Here is a 23206-nt window from a genome sequence, read left to right as displayed (position 1 = left end):
TAGTCAGAATGATGGATTAATTGCATCATGGCAGATATCAGTGGGGGACCGTGGCACAGTGTCCAATCTCGAATGAACAGATTCAGATGGTGTCAGAGTATAAAATACGGTGATTCATGGTACCAGTACAGAGATGGTGACGAAGTGTTAAAGGACCGTAATAAATTGCCGTTCAAAGCTAATGGACACAGATTCTCTTATCAGATGTTAGGAGAAGCACACATATATATCCATGTAAATTATATACATAAATTGTATGTGATGTGCCTGTGTGACATTGGCTTGAGCACATTCAGCTAATTGTGTCATTTTTTTGGTACAATTAAGTTTTGTTCGGAAATTTTCATTGTTAATATTACAATAGAAATTATTATTATTATTATTATTTCTTTCCTTTCTCAGACGTTATGTCTGGTTAAAAATGGAAAGTGACGCGGACCTTGATCAAGCATGACTTCCTTTTAATTGTACGGTATATGTTACATTGCATTTAGGAACTTTTGGGTAATTGAACATGTATCAATAATTACAGATTTCTGTAGTTGTATATGTACATTTGAATGTAGCTGTATTGCGTTGATGCACTGGTGGATATTGTGTGGTATGACTCCTGTAGTTGATAGTATAATTGGTATAATGTCAATTTTATCCTGATGCCACATGTCCTTGACTTCCTCAGCCAGTTGGATGTATTTTTCAATTTTTTCTCCTCTTTTCTTCTGTGTATTTGTTGTATTGGGTATGGATATTTCGATTAGTTGGGTTAATTTCTTCTTTTTATTGGTGAGTATGATGTCAGGTTTGTTATGTGGTGCTGTTTTATCTGTTATAATGGTTCTGTTCCAGTATAATTTGTATTCACCATTCTCCAGTACATTTTGTGGTGCATACTTGTATGTGGGAACGTGTTGTTTTATTAGTTTATGTTGTATGGCAAGTTGTTGATGTATTATTTTTGCTACATTGTCATGTCTTCTGGGGTATTCTGTATTTGCTAGTATTGTTCATCCGCTTGTGATGTGATCTACTGTTTCTATTTGTTGTTGGCAATGTCTGCATTTATCTGTTGTGGTATTGGGACCTTGAATAATATGCTTGCTGTAATATCTGGTGTTTATTGTTTGATCCTGTATTGCAATCATGAATCCTTCCGTCTCACTGTATATACTGCCTTTTCTTAGCCATGTGTTGGATGCGTCTTGATCGATGTGTGTCCGTGTTAGATGATACGGGTGCTTGCCATGTAGTGTTTTCTTTTTCCAACTTACTTTGTTTGTATCTGTTGATGTTATGTGATCTACAGGATTGTAGAAGTGGTTGTGAAATTGCAGTGGTGTAGCCGATGTATTTATATGAGTGATTGCTTTGTGTATTTTGCTAGTTTCTGCTCGTTCTATAAAGAATTTTCTTAAATTGTCTATGTGTCCATAATGTAGGTTTTTTATGTCAATAAATCCCCTTCCTCCTTTCATTCTGCTTAATGTGAATCTTTCTGTTGCTGAATGTATGTGATGTATTCTATATTTGTGGCATTGTGATCGTGTAAGTGTATTGAGAGCTTCTAGGTCTGTGTTACTCCATTTCACTACTCTAAATGAATAGGTCAATATTGGTATACCATAAGTATTTACAGCTTTTGTCTTGTTTCTTGCTGTCAATTCTGTTTTCAGTATTTTTGTTAGTCTTTGTCTATATTTTTCTTTTAGTTCTTCTTTAATATTTGTATTATCTATTCCTATTTTTGCCTGTATCCTAGATATTTATAGGCATCTGTTTTTTCCATCGCTTCTATGTAGTCGCTGTGGTTATCCAATAAGTAATCTTCTTGTTTAGTGTGTTTTCCCTTGACTATGCTACTTTTCATACATTTGTCTGTTCCGAAAGCCATATTTATATCATTGCTGAATACTCAATAGAAATTATTATTATTATACTGCATGGTAAACAAAATACAGCTGTCTTTGTTAAAAAATATTAATTCTTGGAAGTACTGGAATATTTGCATTGTGACTTCCTTGGCGTAAATTTTGGCAAAAATTGCACTATTACGTTGAGTGTGTTGGAAGTTGTTAATTTAAACACGTCACTTTTATGTATTTTGAAATGAGATGCAATGAAAATGTTGATTAAAATGGTCAAGATATAAACAATAAGGCTGTGACATTTCACTTAAATATTTAAATGGATGAACCACAGCCTAGGATCATATTTTTCCTAGCAGATTCATCCCATTAAAAAAACAGTGCCAACAATGAGAACCAGTAGTACTTGACAGTTGGCACAAGATAAGAAAACAACAATTTTAATAAATTCATGAACAATGGATTATCTCTCCCTCTTATCTATTCTGAAGGTAACGTAATAGACTACATAATGAAAATTACAGAAGATACTTGTGAATAATGGTAACCAAAAATAACTTCCTTCCATCACATTTCTTTCGACGTAAAGTGAGGACAGTTATTAAGTGAAGCACTCGACTCACATCGATTTCATCGACAGCCTCCTCCGCCCACTCCTCGGCGGCGGTGAGCAGAGCGTGGCCAGAGTCCGCCACGAGGGCGTCATCCTGGACCCCGCTGCCGCCTTCCCCGCCCCCGCAGATCGCGTGCTGTGCCACACTCGGTGGGCTGCCGTGCTGGCCCACAGGTGAACTCGCCTCCTAATGGAAATCGGAAAGCTTACTCCTCCGCCTGCACGACGAGCAGATTCAAAGAGTGCCGCACTCGGTATACTGCCCCTGGCACTCACCTCGGACTTGACGCTGGGGCTGGACAGGCTGGGCGTCTTGCCGCTGCTGAGCATCCCCTCGCTGCGAGGACTGCCGCCTGCCAAGTCCGCGCCCCCCGGGCCACCCCCGTCGTCCGCGCTGCCGCCCCCGTCCGAGCCCTTGTGCTTTTTGTTGGCGTAGAACTCGGCGCCGTGCACCGTCTTGACGTGCTTGCGCAGCGAGCTGGGGTCGGTGTACCTCTTGGAACAACCCGGGGCTTTGCACACGTACGGCTTCTGCAAAGTCGTGAGGGTATTCTGTTGTCAGGAGTTCCACTCCGTACATTTTACTGGAAAAAGTGTACTACAGCCTACACAAATAACTTATTTTCATTGGCAAATCTGTGGTATGAACTACAAAGATAACGTTTTAAAGTGCACTGTAATGTAATACCAACATTGTGCAGTATTGGAGAATAAGATAACTACAACAAATACAGAATACAATACACACGAGACCTACAGAGCAAAATGCACTTGTATATTTCATAGTTGTAATTTGCCTTTTATTTCTACACTGTCTTTTTAGTTTTGCAGTGGTATTCTTCAATTTTGATTATTTTTCGGTGATCGTGTTTCGTTATACACACGATTCGGTTCAGTTGAGAGACTAATAATGTTAATCAATAATAATCAAATGCAAAGCAGCACTTTGTTAATGTCACGTAATTTGTGATACTTTCCTATAAATAAGTCAGTTTTATGAAAGTCGTGTTAACTGAAAAGGTGAACATACTAATTACTGTCCTCGGTGGTTTCGGTTTCACGGGAATTAGGTCATTGCCGGAGGCATATTTCTGTGCATAAAATTCATCTCCTAATGATGGAGATGTCATTAGTTTCAAACTTAATCTCAGCAAGTCAAACTGTTTTTATGTGTTCACTACGTTTATGATGTCACCATCACATTACCTAAACTCGCAGAGCCGTGCCGATGTGTGTTAGGAGGGTTGCAGTGGTGAAATGTTGTATTATTTGCTTTCTTTAGTGCTAAGGCCCAAAAACTGTCTAATTTCAATCCTCCGCCTTTTCTGTGACAGTATTTTGTAGTTTTGAATTAATAGTTTGATTTGATGTAGTTTTTTAAGTTCAGAAATGCTATCCAAGCCACAGAAATATGCTTTAGAATGTAAAACAAAAATCACCAAGAATGCAAAATTATGTAAGTAAGAAAAATGTTAAATTGATGAGAGAGAGAAAGAGAGAGAGAGAGAGAGAGAGAGAGAGAGAGAGAGACTGACAATAATTCAGGATTGTAATTATATTAGTTTGAAGTCTAAAGTGAATTTTAATGTGAATTGTGTAGTGAAATTACTTGTTTATGGCATTGTAATCACAAGTTTTAAAAAGAACTAAACATCACAGACTTGACAAACCTGGAATAAATAAACGTAAAGATTTTGTAAATTATGAGTCAGGTAATTTCTTTCAATAAAGAACCGTGGATTCATTTGTTCATCAAGCAAGTTAAGTATATATTTTAATTATTATTGTGACAATATCCTTTTCATCACTACGTATTGGCCAACAAAACCACCTGCCACATTAAATTTTTCACAATATTTTAGAATTCAGTAATTAGAGGATGAAACAATGGGTAATTACATTAAAACACATAAATGATTTTTTAAATTTATGTATGCATTGCAGAACTCTGCTAAGGTCTTTCCTAGACATATTTTGGGTACTCGGTTTTCTATGCTAGCTGTGGTGTCACCGCCAGACACCACACTTGCTAGGTGGTAGCTTTTAAATCGGCCGCGGGCCGCTAGTATACGTCGGACCCGCGTGTCGCCACTGTCAGTAATTGCACACCGAGCGCCACCACACGGCAGGTCTAGAGACACGTACTAGCACTCGCCCCAGTTGTACAGCCGACGTTGCTAGCCATGGTTCACTGAGAATTACGCTCTCATTTGCCGAGACGATAGTTAGCATAGCCTTCAGCTACATTTGCTACGACCTAGCAAGGCGCCGTATTCCATTTATATTGCGATTCTATTAATGTATCATCGAGAGCGATGTTCTACAAATGTGGATTATAGTTAAGTATTCCAGAAGCTACGTACTTTTCTTTATAGCATTCATTACGTATCCTGTTTCAGACCTCACGCCAGCCTGCGTGAGCTTAGCGTACATTTCGGCCTCCTCTAAATACAAGGTGTTGGCACTTCTGCCAACACTTCACTAGCATTTCAGAAAGACCACAAAACACCTAATATTTATCACTACCAGTACATTAAAATGACTACTTGTAGTTTAGAAAAGAAATTCGTAAAGAACAGATGCCAAAAAGAAACATCTTGTGGCTACTGAGATGTACTTCTTAAAGCTACTGCCAATAAGAGGGTCAAGCGTTTTAAGATGAACTGAAAAGGAACATTTAACTGAGACCTAACTATTTGTAGCTAATGTTATGAGGCCCCACTACACCTGGAAAATCTCAGTTTTAAGCATCTCACTCGATTCTGTTTGAATTCGAGACCAGAATCTTAAGACAACAGTGTTCTTGTCTCTCCACACAATGGGGTTATGAAGTTACAAAAATTGTGCTTTTTTTTTTTTAATTATTAATTGTTCTTTACGTGGACACCACAGGGGCAAACACATAATTTTGCTTGGATATGGAGTAAATTAAAATTATATTATAGAATGTTGACTTAATTTAGTCACAATACTTCACAAATAAGACTCATTATAAATGCAGAGAGGGGGGGGGGGAGGGGGGAGAAAGAGAGAGAGAGAGAGGGGGGGGAGACAGAGAATACAATTTTTTCTATACTTCCTACTAAGTCCAAAACATAAGAGATAATAATGGTATTAATTAGTGAGAGCGAGCAGTACTTACCACCTGTCATGCCCCTTAATGCATGAAAAGAAAATGAGTGCTAATTAGACTTGTTTACATGAGATTATTTCTTAATGGAAACTTTCAATGAATGTTTACATGAACAAGGTGGGAAAAATGGTTAACTCAAGTCACAGCATCATAAAAGAAATGTTTTCTGTGAGTGCATTCACTGCTTTAAAGTAAGGAATCCTGGCTGGAGTTGTCGGTGGTAGCTGTCACACGTGCACGGAATGCGCTTGCTTGTGTGAACGTGTGTGTGTTTTCTTTGCTGAATAAGGCTTTGGCCAAAAGCTTTAATATCTAACAGCCTTTTCATTGTGCCTGTCTGCAACTCAACAGGTCATCTTTAATTTATTCTTTTCCAGGTATTACAACTGGAAGCTGTGTGTTTGTCTTGAGGCTCACAGCATGCAAATATTTGGACTATATTCATCCACTGTTTAAGAGTGAAAGCACTTACAACTTACAACAAATTTTACACATAATGTCAAACCTTTATTAAACTTTTTCCTCACTGCCATGCCTAAAATAGGGGTGAAATGAATGAAGTTTATAGTTTTTGCTGTTCATGTAATACATCTTCAACAACAGGCATGACATTTTAATTTATAATTTCTTTACTACCAACTGTATTTGCAATATAGTTTGCAGACAGTATCCACATATACCACAGAATATACCTGCAAAATTGTATCATTGTATGACAAGTACTTCAGGAGATACGGTGTCATAGACACTGAGAAGCATGAGAAACTAGTTTCTGATTAAAATGTAGTGCCAATTACCCAGACTATATTCGTTCAGTATTTCGTAATGTGAGCACTCGGCAACTTCCAAACCACTTTACGCACGATTTCGACACTTTCCTAAACTTTTTGTCACCTACGTCATTACAGTCGAGTATTTAAAACATTAACTCATTTCTAAAGTAATCAGAAGTCTGAAGCTGTTTTATATGCGAGTGTTCGATTTTTCAAATACTCGGGGGTTTACTAGTAAATACAAATACAGCATTTTAGCTTAGCTTCACAAACGTGCAAAACAGGCCACCTTCCCCTCTCGGTTTTCTCAGCCGACACTTTCCTAGTATACACTACCGATCGAATTTTCACCGTACACTTCGTTCGACAAAATAGTAAAAATATTACAGAGGAAATATGGTGTAAACATCCTCCGAGTGTTCTGTCGTACCACGAGAAATACATTTGCGTAATGTTACGTATCATGTTCGGTGATCGGCTGTCAGAAGTGAAGTGAGTGGACACTGCGTCAATTTACAAGTTTGCAAAGGTAAAGGGCTGTTTTTGGTGGATTTTATAACTGTATCTTCGTATTGCAAAAATTTTAACTATAAACAATTAGTTGCAATAAAGATTTTTCCAAAATACACTGTTTCTGATGTGATTAGTTATCAAAACTATTGGAAAATTTGACACTGGCAGATAAAACGATTACCTCTATTCCCTGATAAAAGCATTTGAGAATGGATTCGTTACTCTAGGAAGAGAAATTTGTATCAACGAAACTAGCAAATGTTTGGAAAAACACAAAGACATAATTCAGAGTTACTCGTGAGCCACAGCAAACGAGCTAGAAAGCAGACCCAGCACGCAGCACTGCTTACCTCGGTGGAGTGTGTGCGGTTCTGGTGCTTTGCACGGTCCGAGGCGTTGCTGAAGGCCTTGCTGCAGCCGGGGTACTCACACGTGTACGGCTTCTCCCCTGTGTGTGAGCGTAAGTGCGTCTTGAGGTTCTCCAACCGCGAGTACGCCTTGACGCAACCTTCGAACTGCACAAAAGCGTCCCATTTGTAATGAAACTTGTCAGTTTTACAGCCTCACTGATTAATAGACAACACAATACACTGTTCTAGAAACAACACACTACATAGGAATGAACTACTTTGTTAATACTGAGATTGCAGTTGTGCCTTTGGTGTAAGGCGTATGGTGTGGCTGAGCAATTGAGAGTGTAAAAATTGCTAGAATGCAATAATACAGTTTCTAATGAAAATGTGAATAAATGGTAATAGTATTAAAATTGGATGTTGAAGATAATTCTAAAAAATCCAGGCACCTAATTGAATGACTAGAATCAACAATATTGAGAGCACTGATCCAAAAAAGTATATAAAATTTATGTTGTTTACTGCTCTTGAACAATTTTAAATATATCGCACCGAGCTCGGTATTTTGGAGTAAACTGTAACTACAGTTGAAACCAGACTAAATTCAGTAGTTGAGAACGAGCTTTACAAATGGTGGACTTGAGCTGGGACTGTATTTACACTTTATACAGTCATGTTCAAGTTTTCATAAAATGAGTATATTACCTAGGCACAGAAAAATTACATATTTATCATCTTTGAAACTGGAAACACTCTAGCACGATGAATGGGAAAATTAAAAATGAACTACAGTTGGAAACAATTTAAGAGGAGCATTTTATACGCTGCAGGTTGCAGCTGCATTCAAACAATACAATATCCGTATCAGATGTTCGACTGTTTATGACATACAATGGCTAGAATGAATTTCAGTACATTACTGGAAGTGTATTCCACATATCACTTGAGAAGGATATGTGTGCTGTGGTATGCTAGGGACAATAACCAGAATAAGTAAATGTGTCAGTCTAAGTGAACAAGTAGTGTAGAAACAGTGTGATCAGCAAAATGTTATGTCTGTTGCACAGTAGCATATGTCATTGCAATTTTTGTTTACATAAATACACAAGTAGCTAGCAACAGGGTACTATGTTCAACTGCAATACGTTGTGACGACTCAATATTCTGCCGAGTCACAATACGGAGCAGACGTCGAGTCGTAGACAGGCACAACAAAAAGATTGATCAATCTCAGCGGCCGGCGGCTGTGGTCACGTGTACGAGGGTTGTACGATTGTTTTTTATTTCGGAAGAAGGCCTTTCGGGCAAAAACCTTAAATGTATAGCACTCTTTTCACTGTGCCAGTCTGCAGCTCAACATCTGCTCTACACAGTGAGTAGCAATTTATCCTCTTCGTAGCACTGTTGTTATTCCATCCTGGTCTTTACACTGTTTGAAGTTCTACATTAACAGCCAGAAGCTAGCACTGCCAGCTGCTTCTCTACAGTATAGAAACAACAACTTATCACTGGTGCTAATCCATTCAAAAACAGCTACAGTACTCAGTTCTTTTCATGTGATGCTTTAAGGAAATCATTTTAATTTTACACAGACTGCTATCAGTTGTATGGCAAACTCAGAATGCATAATACAAAAGTTAGTTATTCAAAATGTTCATTCCCGAGTGAGGTACTCTCACAAATCGCAGGAGTGGCTAATGAGGTATCATTTTACTTCACATTCAAATATTTGAGAATTTTCAATTTTTTATCTTATGTCTGCTGCCAACTTGTCAGAAACCTTGTGTTCCAGAATATCAAACTCCTTCTGAACACTAGAAAGGGAAGCATAGTCCATATGGAAATTATTTCTATTTACAGTGTGGAACCTCATACATCAAACGTTCACTGAACTCCGCTCACAAGACCTGTAAATGATATTTCTTTGGAATTGCATAAGACGGGCTTTTCCAAGCTCAAGGTTTAAGGTGCTGGCTCTGAACCAGTTGTACACCTGTTTATTTTCGTGGCTGCAATTGGTACGGATGTATTTGGGCCTTTTATCAGTATTCTTATGCTATCGTGAAACCTTACAATTTTGAAAGGCCCTCTAATGTCCTATGTAAATCATTTATGTAGGCTAATAACAGGAATGTGAAAAACACTAAATATTGTTTGCTACAAGGTATAAAGTTTCCCAGCTGTGAATTTAATTTCATTTCTATTGCAAGAGTTAGTAATGCGACCCTCCGATTTTTACTGTCAGCGTACATATGTGTAATAACTGCAGGAAATGCCCATGTGACTGTTAAGTATAAGTTATTTTCCCAATTGGTACAGGCAAAACTTTAAGGCATACTGAGGTGGCTTCAAATTGCAGTGCAGTAGGAGAAATCCATATTAGTAGCAATGTAACACATTCATTTTTATTCTCTGTTTCATTACTTATTTTCATCTCCTTTTTAATTAGTGATGAGTTTTTTCCACACACACACACACACACACACACACACACACTCACACACACACACACACACACACACACACACACACACACACGAGAAACTGTTAGTAATTGCAAATATGCAGAAAAGATTAATAATTCACCTCCTAATACTGGTGTGGGCTAATCAAGAGGTTACATCACACTTTGGCAGACATATTACTATTTTATTTCTGTCTCAGAATGTTCCATTAACACCAGGAAGAAACGGTCATTCATATGTACACAGAGTGCGGCGTGTCGTGCCGTTGCATCAGCACACTGAGAGGAGAATTTGAATGAGCTGGGTATACGACACTGAAGCAGCGATCACACTGCCAGCAGTGAGATTCTACGAACAGGAGGCAGCAGTCGTAAAAGCGTCCTCAGCATAATAGGCCCCGCATGACCGGCAAGCGGTAGCGGGCGGCACGTGGCGACCTTCACAGCCGCCGCCTCGCTGCATGCAGACGGCCCTCATTTCTGTGAGGACGCGCGTGTCCGACCTCGGCCGTTCGGGCAGGCCGTGAAAACAGTTGGCTGCATCCTGTTGCACTGCCGTGACGGGCAAAGTCGGTAGTTATTGACCTCGAGATGTAAGTGGCTTATTGAGACAGCTGGTTAATGAACTACCTGACACCAAATTCACACAGGAATAGCCGATACAACTTCTAGTAACATATGCGACACTCTGCAATTTTTATTACACTGATGTACCTTCCAGAACACTTTTATACGTAGCACAGACTGAAAAAAGTTTGATGCCTTGAACGACCACAAACTGGGAAAAAAAAAGAACCGGGGCTAAAATAATGGTTATGGATAATAATAACCGTGTGTAGGTCAATGGTTGGGTGCAAGTTGGTTGGTTGGCTGGTTGGTTGGTTGGATACAGGGAGCAAACTACTGGGTCATCAGTCCCTTTTTCCTCAAACAGATAGATTGACACGATTGCACATTAGAGATGGCCTACAGTGGAAAACTGGGGAGGGGGGGGGGGGGGGGGGGGGGGGAAGAAGAGCCCGAGGTCTACCGAAGGTCAATAGAGGCTAGATAATGGACAAAAAAGAAGAAAGGGGGATATAGGAAGAGAGGCAGGCAAGGTGCCGTATCTAGGATCAGCTGGAAGCCCCCGAAAGCAGAATGTGATGAGGAACGTACATCCCCCATCCCCTGCCACTTACCAGAGGTGCCGGACTCAGAAACTGCCTACGAAAGATTAGCAATGTGGACAGGGCAAGATGAGCAGAGAGAGATATAACACAAACAAGTCAAACAGATGACACGAGAGAGAGGAAGGACGAGCTGGGTGCGAATCTTTCAGTTGCACATTACTTCGGCAACTCGTGTGTCCCGAGTCTACCCCAATTATCCAAAAGGGCACAGGGACGAACAGTGTAACACGGAATTGGAACCACGTGTCATTCCTATTGACTCCTAACCTCACCGAGAAATGAGGACCAGATTAAAGGCAGACTGAAAACTTTCACAGTCCAATTGTAATTCAATCCCACGACCACTTGCAATCGCAGACACTAGACTGCCAGACCCAGTGTGATGATAGGCAAGTAGAACACACGAGGAAGACCAAAAATCGTAACACGAAGTAACGTACGATGGTGAACGAAATGTAAACTACGACTTTTCGTTTTACGTGCCTTTCTGTAAACTGAGAATGCCGCGATCTCTGCTCGTCACTTTTGTTTCCGCCGGTCGTTCTCAGCAACTACGACATCGTCTTTAGGCGGAATCACAATGTCCGAACAAGATATGCCATCATCTGTTCCAAAATATATTATAATCCAGTTTCTCACAACAGAGGGTGTACAACAGTCTGAAATTTTGAAAAGACTTGTGGCACACCTCGAGGACAGTGCCCCGAGAAAGACCCAAGTGTTTGCACGGCACAAACTGTTTTTACGAGGAAGAGAAACAGTTGAAAATGAAGTGGACTGATGTCGCTAGAGGATCAGCACGACTGAGGAGGATATTTGCACTGTTCGTCAGCTTACTGAAGACAACCGCCAAATAAGAGTCGGTGAAATTGCTACTGAGGTTAGCATAAGCTACAATAGTGCTCAGGCGATCATTATTGACAACCTTCAATTTCGGAGTGTGTCCGCAAGGTGGATGCCTCATCTTCTCAGCGCAGATCACAAATCTCGCTTTTTTAAGGAGTGCAAAATGCTGAGACATGCCACCAGTCTGAAGGGGAACATTTCTTGCACAAAATTGTGTGCTTTGATGAAATGTGGGAGCACCATTATGACCTGCAATCGAAAAAAAAAAAAAAAAAAAAAAAAAAAAAAAAAAAAAAAAAAAAAAAAAAAAGCTGCACGGAATGGCACAAAAAGTACAAATCTTCGCCTATCAAAGCAGAAAACGGTCTCTACGTGGAGTACATTCTTGCAACAGTCTTGTTTGATTTTAAACGAATTGTTCCCATCAGTTATCACTATGAATGTCACATTGAATTCTGCGTACCACTGCCATCTTTTGGATCAAAGAAAGTGTGCATATTGTCAGAAAAGTCTAGGATACGATCGTGCTTCACGACAGTGCTTGACACCACACTGTTGTCCAAAATCGACAAAAAATCAAAAACTGTTCTGGACCGTACTAGAACATCTTGATACTGTCCGGATTTTTCACCCTGCGATTCTGATTTGTTTGGACTCTTAAAAGAAGCTGTCGGATGACACAGATTTGACAACGATGCCGCTGTCAAAGCATTCGTGTGCAACTGGCTGCTGTCACAGCCACATTCATTTTATGAAAATGGGGTCAACAAACTGCCTATCAACTGGAGAAAATTGTGTTTCCTTTTCAAAAGACTAAGTAGAATGGTAAGTCCATGTGCATGACTTTTTCTAAAGCTTAAATGAACTTATAATACAAGCTAATGAATTTTGCTACTTGAGAACAGATTAATCATTATTTAACATCATCTGAAGTAATTTAATGATCTGCAACAATTCATCAACTCATTTCTTATGCACAGTTACGATTCTGCACAAACTGAAACTTTGTGTATACGTTTCTCTCCGGTCAATTCGGTAAATTCAAATCTAGGAAGACAGAAATTCATTTTTGTATAAAATACATACTATTGTAAAACAGAAGTTTCTAGAAAACATTGAAAAATGTCAAAGTCAGCCATTCACAATGTAAACAATTTGGACATTATCACTATTTAACATAACTTTAAAGACATTTCTTTGTATGAAATAAAAACTTTTAGCAAGGAAGCATCAGGAAATGTAGGAAACTAAAATAGTTAATTACATAACTGCAGCTTGCATGTGGTTCCAAGTGAGTGTCAAAATCACACATTTTATTCAGGAATGTTTTCTGTTTAACAAAATTGTTATTTCAGATATGTGTTGTATACGGAGAATTGACATCGAACTTAAAACATTACAAAATTTTAGTTCTTTCTTGTAAACCAGGATGTGTTAAAATTGTACCTGTGGAAACCTTATCCAAATTATTCATTCATATAAGCATCAATGGAGGGCAGTGTCTGTCAGTTACTCACTGGCTGTTGAGAAGTTGTCAATTTTTATTGGTTTATTAGAAACAAAAATGTATGATTTTTCTAGTTTATGTAAAAATTTTAACTCTTAAGTGATGACACAATACATGACTAAATGACATGAGAAATGATGATCCACTGAGTAGTTTGAACTATAGCCTTGACCTCTCACCCACCTTAGACAACATGCCAACATTTTCTTGTAGAACAAATCTTGAATTCTTATGGGCTCATTAGAATGCCAAGGCACTAGTTTGTGGCAAACTTACCTAACTTGAGACAATGGGAAAATTCAAGATCATTAGAGACTTGGAAGGAGGAATAGCAACAGATGGCCAGCGTAAGAAAAAGACAGGGTGGAGAAAAACAAGTTCCCAGAATGCCTCAGCAAGAAGGGTTGGGTTGCAGGATTCTGACAACCATGATATTGAATCTAAACTGGAAACCGATAAGTTTTAACATCGTTGACAATGGCCAACTGGCACAGATTCCAAAAATATCAATCGTGCAAAACCCAACTATCATTTTTCTCACATGACATCCTGAAAGTCATGGATCAAGGCAGTCTCAGTCCCTAAAAAACATTGTCACACAGATTAACAACACATGGCCCGTAATGCCAGGTAGTTGCTAGCATACTGTGGTTACAACACTGGTGCTGGTAGCACAATACAGAAGTGATGACACCACATTCCAGGATATATGTGGTTACTATTTTATCACGATTTTAATCAGTGTGACAGTGCCACTTACGGTAACATACTCGTATTTTAACTGCTTCCTCTGTTAAATTTATGAAGACAGATATATTTTGCTAATTTCCCAATCCACACATATCACGAAACTGCTTGTTACAGCAGAGAGAATAATATTATAAACTTTTTTTGTAAAATATGCATATTTCTGTATTTAGACCAATCTGAAGACGATGGAAACCAATAACTGAATAAACAGATATTTGCAATCTGTGATATTCTGGTATTTACAAAAAAATTTGTAACACCGGCTCACTGTCGCCTTCACAGCATCTATGTCACCTCCCCATAGTGTGTTTCGTGAACTGCACATAAGTGACGACTCTAGGAATATTCTAAAAACTGCTACAGTCGCACACATAGTTGCAGCAAACACAGAGGTGTTTAAGCAACTGTTAATACCCACTGCATTCAGAATAAAACATGAAGCCATCACTGGTACAATGAAATATACCACTCACTTCACTGTGTTTGCCAAGTACAGATGCAGATACAGAAAGCACATGCTCTTAATAAATACGCCTGCATTTGTCAAGTGTCAACTTGAAAGGTGTGGCCGACTTGACGCGTCGGTCACTACTCACCGTACACTTGTGCGGCTTCTCCCCGGTGTGCCGGCGCATGTGGACGACCAGCATGTACTGCGCCTTGAACGGCTTCTCGGCCCGCGAGCAGCCCTCCCAGCGACAGACAAACGATTTCTTGTTCGTGTGGATGTGATCGTTGTTGATGTGCTGCGAACAAATGGCCAGCATTACAGACGTGGGGCGTAGTTGCGAGTGATACTTATGCGGCACAATTACATTTAGTTTATTAGTTTCATAAGCTAAACATTTGAAATGTGATGGAATCGGTGACTCGTACACGTTTATTTCTCTGTGCATCTCTTTGTTAAGTAATTTTTCAGAATTTTGTCTCGACTTACTAAGTTTTCAATCAATCAGATATCCCTCTTCTTAAAAAACCTTGATTATAAATACTTCTCTATTATATATGGTTTCAGTCTCCAGACCCCATTATTAGGTATCATAAGAATACATTTAAGAAAACTCACAGGGTGACATAAAATCTGTGACTTCAAACAGCATAAAATCTATCAAATTACTGTTCTGAAGCAGTACAATGTATTACACGGTCAACCGTACCACACACAATTAGCCTTCCTCCCACATACGCAGTCTGGTTCCAGTGTTACGTGTGGACGCACTCCACGTGCAGGAAGAACACTATGTTTGGCCTAAACTATATATTTAGAACTAAGATTTGCTACCATTTCATAACTGACAACGTAATATATTTTACTACTCGACAACAGTGATTTGTGATGGATTTTATGTTCTTATGCCACATTTTTTAAATATTGCTGTACAAACTCTTTTGAGTTACCTTAAGATGCCAGATGGTGTTCTCGAGAATGAAACCTGTTGAGAAGAAGTGTTTATCTGCAAAGCTTGAACAGTTGAACTATGAGATTTTTTTAAATACTTATTAGCTGTCAGGTACCACAGTCACAACACGTTTCCCTCTTGCATCTACCTCATTACGATATCTGACATCTTTACGCTTTTTGCAAATCAAATCTGAAACATAATGGTTTCATATAACTTGATTTCAAAATGCATAGTCCTCTCTTTCGTTTTTCTTTTTTTTTTTTTTTTTTATTTACCTCCCAATATTCTACATTTTGGAAGTATGTTTCTTCCTTGGAGAAGCCATGGATGCCCAGGGACTTGAGAGCCTCATTCAGAGTAGACTTGGCCACTGTTTCCATGTTTCCATACAGTGTATCGATACGTGGAACTGTTTCAGTGTTTCGGAACGGCTGTGGTTCACTGTTTCGAAACAGTGGTGTTTCATTCCGCCCCTGTCTCAGATAACCGGACCAGATTCGATCTTGAGCGAGACACAGATATTGTATCGTCGTTTCAAAATAAGGCTGTTTCAGTCCACCTGTGCCTGGAACGGACTAATTGTATCGAAACAGTGATGTTTCATTCCACTCTGTGTCGGACAAGATTCGGGCTAGGCACAGGTACTGAAACTCAACATACCACTTCGTGAAACACTTTCAAGAGTGTCGAAATCTTTTTGACAAGCAATACCATGAAGCTTAAGATATCCGAAAATAAAGCTTCGTTACTAGCTGACTGTCCTATTCTGAAATGGCGTAACATCTGCTTCATAAACACTAACCAAACAATAAAACAACGCATACTATTCACATTCAAAATAATAAATATGTGAAAATCATTCAGTTAAATTACACTTTTTTTATAACATACGCTTCTCTGTTCATGTACAGTAATCATATTAAGAAACGCAAGTAAGCCTACAACATTTTGAATAAAAAAAGGCATAGAGTGACAGTTATTAGACATATACATAAATTTGATGTAGGTATAATTGCAAGCAATCTGTTTGACATATCACTGATAGTGTAATGGTGAATGGGAAGGGCTGGGAAGCATGGTGAATTTATAGTAACGCTCCGAAACACCTTGAAAGACCAATTTTTTTCTATTAAATTTTGTTATTTATTCGAATTATTTGGCGTTATTTGTGAGTCTATAGTCACTGTGCCTATTATCCACAATGATTCCCTTTGTGTGCATGGAAATTAGCAGGATGGGTATATTACCCATACTAACGAAATGTGGGAATCCCAGTAGCATATCAGTTGTTTCTGCAGTTTGCTCCCACCTCCAGTTCCGTTCGTGGTGGTTCTTCTGTCTTCAGCTATGGCTATCCTTAGCCAATTGAAAAGCATGAAAGTCACACGACACAAAAGGATCGCGATATGATTAGCGCTCTCGCAACTCATTTGTGTTCATATGCACATACTTGTACAGTAGACATTCAAGATGATAAAATGTGTAGGTTTATTAGATTGCAAAACACAAACTGTTTCACTGTTTCGAAACAGCGTATCGAAACATTACATTGTACTGTTTCATTTGTTTCGAAACAGTTACGTGTTTCAGTTTGCCCATGCCTAATTCAGAGTTGTGTTGTTGTTGTGGTCTTCAGTCCTGAGACTGGTTTGATGCAGCTCTCCATGCTATTCTATCCTGTGCAAGCTTCTTCATCTCCCAGTACCTACTGCAACCTACATCCTTCAAAATCTGCTTAGTGTATTCATCTCTTGGTCTCCCCCTACGATTTTTACCCTCCACGCTGCCCTCCAATACTAAATTGGTGATCCCTTGATGCCGCAGAACATGTCCTACCAACCGATCCCTTCTTCTGGTCAAGTTGTGCCACAAACTTCTCTTCTCCCCAATCCTATTCAATACTTCCTCATTAGTTATGTGATCTACCCATCTAATCTTCAGCATTCTTCTGTAGCACCACATTTCGAAAGCTTCTATTCTCTTCTTGTCCAAATTATTTATCGTCCATGTTTCACTTGCATACATGGCTACACTCCATACAAATACTTTCAGAAATGACTTCCTGACACTTAAATCTATACTTGATGTTAACAAATTTCTCTTCTTCAGAAAAGCTTTCCTTGCCATTGCCAGTCTACGTTTTATATCCTCTCTACTTCGACCATCACCACTTATTTTGCTCCCCAAATAGCAAAACTCCTTTACTACTTTAAGTGTCTCATTTCCTAATCTAATTCCCTCAGCATCACCCAACTTAATTCCACTACATTCCATTATCCTCGTTTTGCTCTTGTTGATGTTCATCTTATATCCTCCCTTCAAGACACCATCCATTCCATTCAACTGCTCTTCCAAGTCCTTTGCTGTCTCTGACAGAATTACAATGTCATCGGCGAACCTCAAAGTTTTTATTTCTTCTCCATGGATTTTAATACCTACTCCGAAATTTTCTTTTGTTTCCTTTACTGCTTGCTCAATATACAGATTGAATAACATCGGGGACAGGCTACAACCCTGTCTTACTCCCTTCCCCACCGCTACTTCCCTTTCATGTCCCTCGACTCTTATAACAGCCATCTGGTTTCTGTACAAATTGTAAATAGCCTTTCGCTCCCTGTATTTTACCCCTGCCACCTTTAGAATTTGAAAGAGAGTATTCCAGTCAACATTGTCAAAAGCTTTCTTTAAGTCTAGAAATGCTAGAAACGTAGGTTTGCCTTTCCTTAATCTTTCTTCTAAGATAAGTCGTAGGGTCAGTATTGCCTCACGTGTTCCAATATTTCAGAGTATGTGCACTTAATTCTACTTGTGGTACCTGTAGGTCATTTTTGTTTGTTTAGAATTGCGTAATATGATTTTTTTAAGTTTAAGGATAAGGTGCTCACAATGAAGCTGTTGTAAGCCTGATTAATGATATATATGGCAACGTTTTTAACGACCTGTGCGATATTAAGCGCGCAAATAAAGTTGACACTCGGAGCGATATATGCGACTGCAGTCTTTCTCGGCGTGTTCCACTGATGAATTCTCGAGTTATCAGCCGAGTGGGGGCGTCGTATTGTCGTTACGTTTCGGTGAGTTTCGTACCCATCATTTCCCCAGAAGAATTCATCACTGCGCGCGATGGCTGATGGGAGCGACCGTAAAGGCATTTACATCCACCGCAACGAGTGTCAACTTTGTTTGTGCAAGTACTACATGCTCATCTTCAATAGTCCTACAGAAGATAAACAATAATACATACATATTAACATGGTTCGCATTTGCAATTTTGTGTAGCTTTGTCCAGTACTTACGTTTAACTTTTTATTGTGCCCACACAGATGTTTTCGGAAAATTTACTGTAGTCTTTAACTAGTTTTCGGCACATCTTTGGAAAATGGGTGTTTGTGTTGTCCTCATCATTTCATTTTCATCATCATTCGTGGCAGTGGCTAGATTGGACTGTGTAAAAAAAAATCTGACTGTGTACAAATTGGGACTTTGTACGCACTCTGATGACCGCGCAGCTCCACATCTTCGTCGCTCTGCAGGTAACACAGCATTCTCAACAATGCCAGCGATGTATTTTGTCGTCAAAGATCTCGGAATTGTTGGTTCATGTGTATTGTCTGTCACTTCAGGATTTTACTCTCTGAAATATGTACTGAACGCTGATATGTAATTTTCATTATTATTCCCGTCCACGATTATTCATGTGTTCACGGAATTTCGTTTTAAATTTTCTCCACTTCTTTTGCGAGTGTTACATTTCAGTTTGGTGATGCGTATAATCGATATATATAATTACTTTGCATAAGTAGTACAAAAGTAAACTAAAAAATATAACTAGTATAAATGGTTCAAATGGTTCAAATGGCTCTGAGCACTATGGGACTCAACATCATAGGTCATAAGTCCCCTAGAACTTAGAACTACTTAAACCTAACTAACCTAAGGACATCACACACACCCATGCCCGAGGCAGGATTCGAACCTGCGACCGTAGCAGTTCCGCGGTTCCGGACTGCAGCGGCAGAACCGCTAGACCACCGCGGCCGGCAAGTATAAATGCTAAAGTGAGTTGTTTAGGAGCTTATTTAATCTTTTTATGAGTTCTGTGTGCAGCAGAAAATTTGTAACATTTTTCATAAAATTCTTGTTTCGTAGATCAGTTTGTTCATTTAGATAGGATATAGACCACAAGGGGAACATAAGGGGAGATCCTCTTGAAAAAAGTTGAAAAAATTAGTGCCTAAAACACTTTTTGGTCCATTTTGGATTCCCCAGACCACATATTTCAATGGCTCTTAAAACTCCTAAGACATACCAATTTAACTCTGGATTAAAACGTGTTTTGGCATTACCGAGAATACAAAAGCTATATAACTGTAAATAATTAGCTTATTACGTCCACGATTTTATGAAATTTATTTTTCAAACATAAAAAAATATATTTAAAAACAAAAACGGAAAACTAGGAATAAAAATGTAAGTATTTGAGAACAGGGAGAGGATAACTAAATACGGCATTAAGAGCATACCGTAAAATAATCTTACAAAGTTCATCCTATGGCGATCCAAATATATTTCTGCTGTAGTCAAAATTGGATATAAATATTGTAGCAAAATCGTGCAGATTCGTGTCTCTCTACCCTGAGCCTTCATTCATTTGTTGTCATACCAAAACAGTTCACTAAAATATTGTCTTTTCGAGTACTAATATAACTGGACTTTACTGGCACGCTAGTAAATCCTGCAAACCATTAATTGTTACTGCACGAAAGCTTTTTAGTGGGTGTAATTACCTATGCTGGGATTTATACGTTCAGCGGCGTCATTTTTTGTCAACCGAGACTCAGAAAATTGAAACTGCTTTTCAAAATATAGTGCCAGAAAAAAATTAGTACAACCTTTTAAGACGTTTCCAATTCACTCAAGATTTACCGTTGGAACAGTGCATATGTGGTACACGAAATTATTACATTTACAGATCAATAGCACAAGCAGTTCTGAGGTACCAGGCATCGACCCGTGCTGAAACACCCATATTGGTACGTGGTGTGTCCTCCACGGGCGCCAATGCAGGCGCTGACTCTGGCATGCAGTCGGTGGTACAGATGGCGAACACTGTCCTGGGATAGGTTTGCCACGACCTGTTCGCGTGGCTCTGTAAGAGTTGTCGGTTGACGAGTCGCACAGCTCACTTCTCGTTCCGTGATATCCTACAAGTGCCCAACTGAAGTCAAGGCCGTAGATCGTGCTGGCCAGAGAACCTGTGGCACATCTTGCTGGGCACGTTAAGTTTCGCAGGCAGTGTGTGGTTGAGCGTTATCCTGTTGGAGCGATATATCTCCTTCCTGTTGCAAGAACAGCGAAGAAACGGGTCTCAAAGCATTATGCACGTACCGCGTGCTGTTTAGCGTCCCCAACAGAGGCGAACGAGAGCACCCCAGACCGTAAAGCCGTCGGCACACGGACCGTGCACCCAAACGTTAAGCGTTGAGCGTGCCGAGTTTCTGACGTCATAGCGTGGAATAGCACGTTCGGGAGTCTTATCGAACGTGCAGAGCAATATCTGGCATTTCAGATGCGTTGGCCAATGAGATGGCACAACGCCACCTACGTCACACGCACGCCGTCTCCCTTCAGTACAGAGTTGTGAGGCGCCATATTGGCATTCATTTCAAGCCTATATGTATATATGCCGTTTCTGAGCACCAGCAAATTGAGAATCACTGGAAAACCCGTTGTTAGCTGTGTGATTCGTTCCAATAAAATAATGAGAAAAACTGTATTGGTGGCAAAAGAATTATTGTAAATTGCGTATAATGAGAGTAGGCTATTTGAAGGCAGCGACACACTGAAGATCCACCCAAAACGCATTGTTCTTGATACAACTTGTTATAATTAAATTTAGGCCGGCCGGTGTGGCCCAGCGGTTCTAGGCGCTTCAGTCTGGAACTGCGCGATCGCTACGGTCGCAGGTTCGAATCCTGCCTCGGGCATGGATGTGTGTGATGTCTTTTTGTTAGTTAGGTTTAAGTAGTTCTAAGTTCTGGGGGACCTCAGATGTTAAGTCCCATAGCGCTCAGAGCCATTTGAACCATTTTTATAATTAAATTTCCAATTAGGAACATATTTACGATTAAGGTTTTCAGCATAAGCTAAAATACAATGTTTAGTTGCTAAAGACGTGTTGTTCGTATAGAGTAATGAGTAGCATTATTGTCACATGTGTAGTTGATTGTTATGGCGGAGGTTCGCGTCTTGCCACTTCTAAATTTTTTTTTCCTGACATTGGCGTTTTTATTAGGTTCTGATACTTCATTATTAGTTTAATGAAAGTATATACTACAATATTTGATGTTATGTAAATATAAGTTCACCTTTTTTTGACAGGTGACTTTGTTCGATTGGCTTAATCTACGGGACAGCTTGCGCAACTTGTTTAAAGATATTTTGCTCCTTTTTCTTTTACGCTTCGTAATTCACATGTTGCAAAGATTCTGCTACTGGGTAGGAACAGTGATCAAGTAAGACTGACATTGGAGTTTTACTAAAATGTGGGAACGATGAAATAATGTTTATCTTATGCGGAGAAGTATTCCAAATTTGTACCGCACTGTTTGTAATGGAACTTTTATAAGCCTGTGCTGTGTCCTTATTGATTGGACGTGGTAGTTTGCTTTTCGCGAACGATGCAGGAAATGTGCGTTGTAACAGAGCTAACGTGGGAATTTCACGCGCGCCCGTTGAGTGAACAATGTGATTTACGAACTAGGAACGTCGCTCAACTGCCACTGGAGTGCGTTGCGATCGCGTATACCACGTTGGGGCCCACAAGTCGCATCGTTCCTGAGCGTTCAGCAGCACGTTGAACTCGGCACGCTCATCGTTGACGTTCGAGAGCACGGCTTCACAGTCCACCTCGCGGCGACTCACCTTGACGAGGTCGTCCTGCGTGGGGAACTCGGTGCCGCAGTCGCGCCAGTGGCAGTGCGTCTCGATGAAGTCCGCCGGCTCGTCGACGCCCAGGTCGGCGTCGGCCGCCGCCAGCGCCGCCACCGACAGCGCCTGCTGGCTGGTCGAGACGGCGGGGGCGGCGGAGGCGGGGGCGCCGGAGGCGGGCTCCCGCTTGATGCGCGCCGCGGGCCGGGCGTGGCGCGCCTGGTGCTGCTGGTGCTGGTGAGGCGTCGACGACGAGCTGGTGTCCGCCTCCACCACGCTGACGCCGCACGACGCGCCGGAGGCCTCGCAGCGCAGCTTCTCGCTGGGGGCCTGCGGGACACCGGGTTGGGTCACTGGTGGGTAGGTCGAGAGATGCGGGTCAGAGGGAGGGCCTGGTGAGTGTCGCGGGTGGACGGGGAGCTGGGTGGGGTTTGGGAGGTCAGGAGATGAAGATGAGAGAGGGGTACTGGTGAGTATTGTAGGTGGACGGGGAGCTGGGTGCGGTTTGGGAGGTCGAGAGGTGCAGATCGGAGAGAGGTACTGGTGAGTATTGTAGGTGGACGGGGAGCCGGGTGCGGTTTGGGAGGTCAGGAGATGCAGATCAGAGAGAGGTACTGGTGAGTATTGCGGGTGGACAGAGAACTGGGTGCGGTTTGGGAGGTCGGGAGATGTAGATGAGAGAGAGGTACTGGTGAGTATTGTAGGTGGACGGGGAGCCAGGTGCGGTTTGGGAGGTCGAGAGGTGCAGATCAGAGAGAGGTACTGGTGAGTATTGTAGGTGGACGGGGAGCCGGGTGTGGTTTGGGAGATCGGGAGATGCAGATCAGAGAGAGGTACTGGTGAGTATTGCGGGTGGACAGGGAGCTGGATGTGGATGGGCAGGTCGA

At 40.5% G+C, this 23206-nt stretch overlaps 1 protein-coding gene across 1 annotated transcript in view; it reads right to left on the bottom strand.

Annotated features, from left to right (window-relative positions):
• The window catches only part of LOC126109820 (transcriptional activator cubitus interruptus-like), a gene marked incomplete at its 5' end in the record, with an annotated part of 124241 nt that overhangs the window by 34526 nt on the left and 66509 nt on the right, over positions 1–23206 (bottom strand). The window contains 5 exons of the mRNA XM_049914878.1: positions 2486–2662; positions 2752–3006; positions 7245–7409; positions 14583–14732; positions 22314–22649. Of these exons, the coding sequence (XP_049770835.1) occupies positions 2486–2662; positions 2752–3006; positions 7245–7409; positions 14583–14732; positions 22314–22649 (1083 nt within the window). The remainder of the gene's footprint in view (positions 1–2485; positions 2663–2751; positions 3007–7244; positions 7410–14582; positions 14733–22313; positions 22650–23206) is intronic.

The sequence above is a fragment of the Schistocerca cancellata genome, chromosome 12 (genome assembly GCF_023864275.1).
Source record: "Schistocerca cancellata isolate TAMUIC-IGC-003103 chromosome 12, iqSchCanc2.1, whole genome shotgun sequence".
Classification (NCBI taxonomy): domain Eukaryota; kingdom Metazoa; phylum Arthropoda; class Insecta; order Orthoptera; family Acrididae; genus Schistocerca; species Schistocerca cancellata.
Note: the sequence above shows the minus strand (reverse complement) of the source record. Positions and strands in the feature narration are given on the sequence as shown.